Genomic DNA, 9,292 nt, shown 5'->3' on the forward strand with positions numbered 1-9,292 from the left:
GGACCTCTGAGACTATCACAGTGCAGGTGCATTTATATGGAGACTTGATTACACACAGGTGGATTCTATTTATCATCCTTTGTCATTTAGGTCAACATTGGATCATTCAGAGATCCTCACTGAACTTCTGGAGAGCGTTTGCTGCACTGAAAGTAAAGGGGCTGAATAATTTTGCACGCCCAATTTTTCAGTTTTTTTATTTGTTAAAAAAGTTTGAAATATCCAATAAATTTCGTTCTACTTCATGATTGTGTCCCACTTGTTGTTGATTCTTCACAAAAAATTACAGTTTTATATCTTTATGTTTGAAGCCTGAAATGTGGCAAAAGGTCGCAAAGTTCAAGGGGGCCGAATACTTTTGCAAGGCACTGTATATGAAATGGCCTCATTTGAATTCATTTGATAATAATGGACTTCTTAATTTTTAACTAATTATCTAAATGTATACCTCGTACACCAAACACAGGTCCCACTTCTTTATGTTGGATTTAAGAATGTTTTTCTATTAAAATATCAATAATGATAAATTAAGATGAATATTTAATTATTTACCCAATTAGTTTTCCATAGTTCCTTGTTATGTTGACCCAAGGCTTCACCAATTTATCCCAGATATTAGTAGTCTGACTATTTAAAGGCTTCCTGGGGACCACTAGTAACGCTGTGGAGCAATGCTTTTATGTGTAGGTCCTCAGTTTGCCGGCTCTCCGAGGGTGGATGTGTCCCTGTGCAGCTGACACAATACACTTCATTTCACACCAGTGGCCCAAAAACACCAAAACCAGGGTCTCCTCACACACCAGAGAAATAAGTGATCTTTCTGTTGGCCTGTCATTGTTGCTTTTATTATCACAGCTACAGAAAAACAACAGAATGTGTGCAGGGATACAAAGTGCTGTTAAAAAAACCTGTGGCAACATTTCCATTGCCCCACGATCTTTAAACTGTGTCACGAGAAGGACACATCTCCCACAGTACTATTCTCTTCCTTAGCTACCATATCTGAGCAACACAAAGGAGTAAAAGGTGTTTACTGAATTGCAGAGAAACAACAGTCAGGTTGCAGAACCACTTGACAGTATATACACAGACGTGTATATCTGAAGCAGGTGGAGCAGTGGCACAGTAGTTACCCCTGCTCCTTCTATAAGAACAACTGTGGAATGTTTTGCCTGTGCTGAAGTTCATTCTCTTTCTGTAGCTTTCCCACTCAGCACATGAGAATATCCATTTTTGGTACACTAAGAAGATTTTGTAATTAAAAATATGCTGATAGTGAGCATTAGCCTTTATGAAAACATAAGTTATCAGAGAAGAAGCTCTAGTTGGGAGTAAAATGTAACAGATCAATTGTATAACTATGGTTTGTAAACAGATTTCTAGAATCTTTTGTTTCAGATGAGTTTGACTGACTGCGCTGTGTGCTGTACTTGTATTGTAAGGATCACCATGGGATTGAGGACATGTGAGCTGGCCCTCACTTCCTGAAACACATACAGAGGGCTGCTGGAGGTGTAAAGACTGTTTTAGGTTTCAGGTTGGAATTAATTTTAGGCTAGGGTAATGGCTGAAGTAGACAATTAGTTGGTATGGTTAAGGTTAGGGCAGGGTAAGGGGCTAAGGAATATATTATATCAGTGAGTGTCCTCACAAAGATAACTGTACAAATGTGTGTGTTTCTGGGTATCAGGGGTGGCTAGCAGCTAGAATCTTGTCCCGGTGTTCTTCGTATTGGTGCAACATCTTCTGGAGGTCATGGTCAGAAGGAATCACCTGTATACATGTAAAAGGGTTTTTTAGGGATCAGAAACTTGAGGCCAGCAGCTGCTGCATGAAAAAACAAACAAACAAACTACAGTTCACTATGACATCTGGACATGCAAATATCATCACATGAATACAGGTTGGACTGAGTGGAAGCGCACCATGGTGTAGCTTAAGTGTGCCAAGCCGGTGAGTGTGTTTACGCAGCCCTGAGTATCCCGGTTTTGATCATATTCAGCTCAGTTTAGCAACTTGGCACCCATTGGACGGTCAGTGTCCTCTGAACAGGGAAAGCCAGTGTGAGCTCCTCCACCCTCTACTTGTCCACTATAGATTTCATCAGCATTTCTAAGCTTTCTCCCATCTAAATGACTGAGTAGTCTACATGTAATTCTTTCATTATAGAAAGACAACATTCCATCTTTTCATTGCTCCAAAAGTGAGATGTGTACCTGAAGTCACTTGGATGCTGCAGCCGAACCTGTGCAGATACATCCATGTAAACGCACCGTCTGAAATGACTTGGAGGTGTTCTGAATGTAAAAAAAAACTGCACAAACCAAAGCAAAGACCTGCCTGCATGTGAACAGCCACTCACCAAAACAGGAGCAGGAAGAGTAAAGGAGGTACACTTAATGAGCCAGTCCTCATACAGCTGATGGATGGACTCCAGATACTCCTGGTGAACAGGCAGACACATACAGTCCATACACAGAGGATGGCACATTGCAGTGTTGTAGTCTGAGTCAAATCTGGAGTCCAAGTCAAGTCCAAGTCAAACAAGAATAGCCTGAGTTATCAAGGTTTACACTAAACACAACAGACACAGCTCTCAGCATTTTAAAAGGAGTTTACTTACTGTGCGGGACACAATAGCCAAATATAAAAATCATTTACAGAAAGGCTAAGTGTATGTATCCATGGAACTGTGTCAGATACAGCATGGAGCAGGCCAACAGGTTTTAATAACAATGTCTTATCCAAGTCTGAGTCAAGTCATCAGTCCTAAAAATCAGGACTCGAGTCTGGCTTGAGTCAGAGCCCTAGACTCTAGTACTACAGCAATGGCACATTAGTGACTGAATCACAAACCAATTCATTTCCCTTTAAGTTGACTGACAGCTTATTCAGTGACATGAAGTGGTATGTTCTGAGTTCGTGTCCTCACCAGTGGAATGACTTTCTCCTCCTCTCTGGATCTCTGCTTTAACCTCTCATGGCAAGTCTGAGGAGATGTCTGCAGGTAAACTGCAGCCAGAGGAAGAAGTCAGAGAATGCACACAAACAAGCTGCGGCAGCTTGACTGTCAAACGCATTCAAGGCATCAGACTCTGTTGACTGAACGGTGGGGTATTTGCTTCATTACACTGATAAAAGGTGGCTTCAGTTCTTCAAAACTGCTTTGAAAATAATGACTTTTGTGCTATTTTCTGTGGATGACAACCTGGTGTGGAAAAGACAAACCTGATCAACAAGCATGGTTTGAAAACATGACCCCACTCTACCATGCAGATAGATCGGCACTATGAACACTGCAGATTTCAGGTTCCAGTCATCCTTCATAGCGTCATCTAATCAGATTTTCAATGTTTCTACAAGTGTGTATCAAATGTTACAACTATGGTACTTCTTGTATTTTCTGTATCATAATCTTGATTAAACATGTTTGCGTGTTTCGGCTTTGTGTCTTCTCACCAATCAGATCAACAGGAAGATAAATATTAGTTGTGATCCAATGAAACCACTCGCTGAGAACAGCATAGTCCACCTCTGGCATTTTCCCACTGAAAAAAAAAAAGCACCAGTGTGACATCAGTAGCATATGTTGTCAGACCATGAGATGATTTGATAACCATAACAGATCTTTCATGGGCCATGCTGCACATCAGCCAGCAGGACTGCTTCATGGTAGTTCTTGTGGTTATATGCACGGTTATATGCACTTTTTTGTTTTTTGTTTGTGGATACTGGGATTCTTTGTACTGTACAGTGTAACTTGGAAAATAATTCAATGAAGAAAGTTTTATAAAGTGTTTGCTGTATGGGTTTATTTCTCTAGTCTCCTGGTCTTATGCAGGTGCTTCAGGTTTGCAGTCCACAGACAACAGTACCTTCTGTAGAGATTCTCCACAAAGATGTACTTAGCACTGAAGATGGACCTCTCCATCATCATGACAGGAGCTGACTGCAACCAACAACAAGCTTTTAGTACATACAGCTGACTGTCACGTTTGCATCAACAGTCCACTTCCACCAACATGTTTATCAGCACTGCAGGTTGACACAGTTAACAGTGCTCTTACTACTGATGCCAGGTGTCTATCCAGCATGGTGAGCTGAATATAGGTCTGCAGTGTGATGCCCCAGCGCTCAGGATCCTGGTACATCAGAGCCTGCAGGGAGAGAAACAAACAGCTGACCCAATGAGAGACATCCAGACAAGCAGACACTTCTCCATCAGGTTTGATAAGGACCATCACAGCGTCCAGGGGATGGATCCTGACCATTTTTGGTGATCTTTCTGTACTTATTGTCACAGGTCACACCCAAACTGACTAGGGAGAGTTGAGGGTTAGCTCACCGCAGTACAAGCCAAATGCAAAAACAAACACTACAGCCCCTAAAGGCCTATATTGGTTTGTTTCATTAAGACCTTGATTTTAAAAATTACTATTCAGTTTAATAATCCCAGAACCTATCCTCTGAATAATATGGTGTGATTAAAAAAAAATCTGATATCAGGTCAGACACAGTACCAGAGGGTTGTGCCCATGGACATTCCTCCATTTGGAGATTGGTTCTGCGAGGACCTGGAACAAACGAGAGGAGAGAGAACACATCTGATGCAGGGGTTCCGTGTTTCTCTGATTGTTCTGTTTTAGCATCTTTTGAAGGAATTCAAAGTATTCAGAGAAAAGATGGATGTACTGTACACAGGGTGCAAAAAACCTAAAACAGATTCATCTTATAAAACCTGTGTAAAAAGTACAGTGGTATTTCCCACACACCATCGCTGTATACGACCTTTGCTTTGTCATACCTCTAGAGTGGTAGTTTTGCTGAAATACTCCAGACATGTCGTCTTCCCACTGGCAATATTCCCCTCGATACAGATCTGAGAACAGCAGCAAAGAGGCAGATGTTAGCAGGCCTGTCTGCAGCAACGCAGAAACAAGACAAGGTATGAGTTTTTCCTCCCTGCTGTCGCCAAGTGCTTGCTCAAGGGAGTTGTTGGGTTTTCCTTTATAATAATAATAATAGTGATAACAGTAAGGTCTAGACCTTACTTTGTAAAGTGTCCTGAGATGACTTTTGTTGTGATGTGGCGCTATACAAATAAAAATTGAATTTGACTTTGTAAGTTAGCAGGTGACTCATGATGACTCATTTAGTCAAATTACAGTAACTACACCGGATAAAATAAGCATTGAACACGTCACCATTTTTCTCACTAAATATATTTCTAGAGGTGCTGCTGACATGAAAATTTCACCAGATGTCAGTAACAACCCAAGTAATCCATGCATACAAAGAAATTAAAAAAAAAAAGTTCAGAAATTACGTTATGTGTAATAAAATGGAATGACACAGGGAAAAAGTATTGAACATGCTTATTGAAATGTATTTAATACTTTGTACAAAAGCCTTTGTTGGTAACGACAGCTTCAAGGCACCTCCTATATGGAGAAACTAGTCACATGTGTTGCTCAGGTGTGATTTTGGCCCATTCTTCCACACAAACAGTCCAAACTTGAAGGTTCCGTGGGCCTCTTCTATGAACTCTGATCTTTAGTTCTCTCCACAGATTTTCTGTTGGATTTAAGTCAGGTGATTGGCTAGACCATTCTAGCAGCTTTATTTTCTCTATCTGAAACCAATTGAGAGTTTCCTTGGCTGTGTGTTTGGGATCATTGTACACATCATATGGTGGCGACTCACCACTGCTTTCTTCTTCTGTCCATTCTGCACCAGCTTCCCTTGGAAGGAAGAGAACATTGTGAGACTTCACCTCCCACAACTTGCTGCTAAATCATGTCTACAAATTACAAGACATTGTCATTGTTAATCAGAACATCGTTACATCGTTACACAACTCTGTGTGACTGTTGAGCTAAATAACTAGTATCCTGTATTCCCTGTTTGACTTGTTGACCATCTGTCTGAGCATTGTATGGGTGTGTATAAGAGGAGAGACAGCACTCAGTTCAGGGAACTCTCTCTCCTACAGACTGTGTTAGACACTCTGTTAGAGCTAGCTCCTTTCTGCAGAAATACATTTGTAATAACTTTCAGAGTTGATGTTAAGTATTTATTTCACACTCACTAAGCTTAAATAGATAATTTTGCCACAACAGTTTATGTGCTTTCAGTATCTGAGCAGTAACTTTACAAACTGTGCTTTGAGAATCTGTTCAGTCTAAACACAGGGATTTAATGAGGGTGATTGTCAAACTGTTTATTTAAGGGGGAACACGCAGAGATTGGCTTTTGTCATTATGGAGGACATCACTACACTGCTCCACTTGTAGCTATACCTCATATCATCTGTGCAAACAAACCCCTCCAAACACTTGCAGACTGACAGCTGTTCCAGCTGTGGTCCAGCTGCTCTTAGCATCAGAAACTGATATTCCTTCAGATGAGAGATCGGAGGAACCATGTCTCTGAAAACACATCTCTAAGGCTCCACTTTCCTCTCATCTTTTCCTCACATCTTACCTCGGTGGACTAAGATGCAAGTGACGGGAACAAGGACACGTTCTGAGGTAATAGGACGAACCCACTGGGAAACCTTTTAGGAGACGCACCTGTATATCCTCACACCATTTACCTGTACCGGGTGCTCTGCTGTGGATCAGCCTGACGTTCCCAGGATGTAACCTCGTCCCTCTGGTATATCCAGCAGGTGCCAAAGATGACGGCGCCTCAGCGCAGCTAGCACAGAGGAGTCTAACACACCTGGACAGCAACGTCACACCACCAGCAGCCACCGACATTTCATAGCACATACACTACACCTGTAACTTCACTGTTTGACTCGAGAGGACTCGTTTTGGTCTTCTTCTAATACATTTCCGGCAGGCTGTACACCGTGAGACGTAATACTGCCCTCCACAGGAAGAGAGAGAAAACCCTTGTTACATTTACAGGGAGACTATTCACAGTGGAGCAGTGGTAATGCAGGTATTTTGCTAAAATTGAGGATAAACATATTGCTGAATTTCAAGAACTGAGGCTTTATGTCAAGAGGCCCCTGGCTGCGGAAAAGCAGAATGGGCCAGTGTCAAATGTGAGACTTGAAATGAAGAATACACAGACTAACTGTGGAATAAAATAGGCCTACATGTGGAAATGCATAAATGTAAAAATAAATAATAAATGCATAAATTTCATTTGTACGCATTTATTCAGTTTTTTGCTAAGTTAATATTTATTTATATATTATTTCCTCTGTAGAGTAGGAGGAGTTTGTAGGTGTCAGTAAATCATCTTAACCAACAACGAGAACACGCGCATTTTGTCCAGATGACGCCAGTAACACGTTTTTATGTTGTGTGGCAAGTGGAAGAAAAAGAAGTGGAAATAAAAGGGGAGAACTACTAGGAGAGACCTCAGCAAGCAACGATGGAAAAGATAAAGATTAACACTGTAATGTCATCCACCTCTATGGTTAGTCTACTCCAGTCCAGCAGGTGGCGGTAATGCACCATAAGCTGACCTGTGATAAACAGCATAAGAAGAAAGACCGCTGCAAGAGTTGATCACATGAAGGTTTACAGTCCGTTATCATGGATGCAGGGTCTGAATCCAAACTTCAGCTGGTTCACAGACACATACGAGCTTTTCCAGACTTTCCGAAGAAAGGCATCCTGTTCAGGTGAGATACTGATCACTACAAATTAATCCGCGTGCCGTGCTCAAGTCTTATTTTCTTGTTTGAAGCCTCATCTGCAGGGTCCGTTCTCCCTGCCATTCATTTCTTCTGCGTGTAGAAGAGCTCCATATGACAGGAAGGTGAAGGAAGGAGCTACAGGTCCTCTTATACGCGTTGCCCAGGCATCAGACGATCCGGGTACTCGACCATTTGGGCTCCCCTTCTCATCTCACTCACAGTTGTAGCATGTGGTCAGACCCCAGATCTAGTCATGAGCTAATTCCCCGCAAGGTGTAATGAAAAGCAGCTGGGACAGTCTGTAATAGGCTATTAGAAGGGTAGGGCTGCAGGGAAAAGTTGACTGAATAGCAGCTAAATAAAAAGCTGCAAGCCATCCATTAGTCTATGTTGTATTCTGGGGGTTAAGTGAAAACCAGGACTTTCCCCTCTCTTGCATAATCTGCAGAAGTTGTGAAAGCCCGCTTCACTTCCGCATTCATACAGTTCATATTGAAGCAAAGTGTAGATCTCTGAGTGAGAATAATTGTAGAGCAGCTTACCTTGGCCAAATAAAGGTGATTATCCTTATTATCCTTATCCTTTAAAGATGTCAACATTATAAAACCGGACTAAATGCACTTTAAAAGTAGGTTGTGAATATGCATAGGCCTGTAATATGTATTTTAACAGATTTTCCACCTGCAAGTCACCTAAATCATTATTACCTGGTCAGAATGAGGCTACGGTCAGTTTGTCCCCATCAGCCTACAACTGAATAAATATCTTTAATTAATGTAACAAGCAGTAGGATTTCTGCACTTTAGAATCCATAAAAAATCCAAGTGTGCTAAACAAATGAACAGAGTGGACTGTGCTGAATAAAATGTAACGATGTTAACAGATTATTCTTTTCTTCAACTCAGGCTCTTTCACTGCTACTGCTGTTTTTATTATTATTATTATTATTATTTATTTATTATTTATTATTATTATTATTTGCAGCTTCACTGGATTAAATGGCGGCTCTGCGTTTTATTTGCTTGCTGCCGTGGTGAATCATTGTATCACAGCTCCATTGATAATGGCTTTTCACATAACCTCAGAGATAGTTGATCTACCTCTTATTAGCTGTCCTGGAACCAAAACCGGAGAATTTTCCATCTCATGACCGGTCAACTCCTAGTTCAGCGTTGTTGAACCAGCTTTCTGGAATACAACCGGTTCTTACACTGATGCAGCATGTCCTCCTCCTCAATAAATTAGAATATCGTGGAAAAGTCCATTTATTTCAGTAATTCAACTCAAATAGTGAAACTCGTGTATTATATAAATTCAGTACACACAGACTGAAGTAGTTTAAGCCGTTGGGTCTTTTAATTGTGATGATTTTGTTCACATTTAACAAAAACCCACCAAATCACTATCTCAATAAATTAGAATATGGTGACATTCCACTCAGCTAGTCAACTCAAAACACCTGCAAGTCCTGAGGCTTCAAAATGGTCACTCAGTTTGGTTCACTAGGCTACACAATCATGGGGAAGACTGCTGATCTGACAGTTCTCCAGGAGACAATCATTGACACCCTTCACAAGGAGGGTAAACCACAAACATTCATTGCCAAACAAGCTGGCTGTTCACAGAGTGCTGTAT

General features: G+C 41.1%; 2 protein-coding genes across 3 annotated transcripts in view; one reads left to right on the forward strand and one right to left on the reverse strand.

Moving 5' to 3' along the window:
- Positions 1-798: 798 nt before the first annotated feature.
- On the reverse strand, positions 799-6,858 carry tk2 (thymidine kinase 2). Of its 2 annotated transcripts, XM_020607552.1 has the most exons (11): positions 6,596-6,858; positions 5,704-5,741; positions 4,805-4,879; positions 4,521-4,574; positions 4,068-4,157; positions 3,876-3,949; positions 3,460-3,548; positions 2,933-3,012; positions 2,363-2,443; positions 2,217-2,245; positions 1,694-1,773 (listed from the first exon to the last, which is right to left on the reverse strand). In XM_020607552.1, the coding sequence occupies exons 1-11, from the start codon at positions 6,771-6,773 to the stop codon at positions 1,770-1,772; spliced, it is 792 nt and encodes a 263-aa protein (XP_020463208.1). In that variant the 5' UTR covers positions 6,774-6,858; the 3' UTR covers positions 1,694-1,769. The 2 variants fall into 2 exon arrangements, with proteins under 2 accessions (XP_020463207.1, XP_020463208.1); XM_020607551.1 differs by lacking the exon at positions 2,217-2,245 and having other exon boundaries at positions 799-1,773; positions 6,596-6,854.
- A 393-nt stretch (positions 6,859-7,251) lies between these two features.
- Positions 7,252-9,292, forward strand: part of aprt (adenine phosphoribosyltransferase) — an 11,908-nt gene continuing 9,867 nt past the window's right edge. Inside the window, exon 1 of the mRNA XM_020607553.1 lies at positions 7,252-7,642. Coding sequence (XP_020463209.1) covers positions 7,554-7,642 — 89 coding nt within the window. The 5' untranslated portion in view covers positions 7,252-7,553. The remainder of the gene's footprint in view (positions 7,643-9,292) is intronic.

This window comes from Monopterus albus, unplaced genomic scaffold (assembly GCF_001952655.1).
Source record: "Monopterus albus unplaced genomic scaffold, M_albus_1.0 scaffold87.1, whole genome shotgun sequence".
NCBI lineage: Eukaryota > Metazoa > Chordata > Actinopteri > Synbranchiformes > Synbranchidae > Monopterus > Monopterus albus.

Coding starts and splice junctions, on each gene's coding strand:
- tk2 (XM_020607551.1), bottom strand. CDS start 6,773: ATGTGCTATGAAATGTCGGTGGCTGCTGGTGGTGTGACGTTGCTGTCC. Junction 5,742..6,595: donor CAGCAGAGCACCCGGTACAG/GTAAATGGTGTG, acceptor CTTCCTTCCAAG/GGAAGCTGGTGCAGAATGGA. Junction 3,549..3,875: donor GTGGAGAATCTCTACAGAAG/GTACTGTTGTCT, acceptor TTTTTTTTTCAG/TGGGAAAATGCCAGAGGTGG.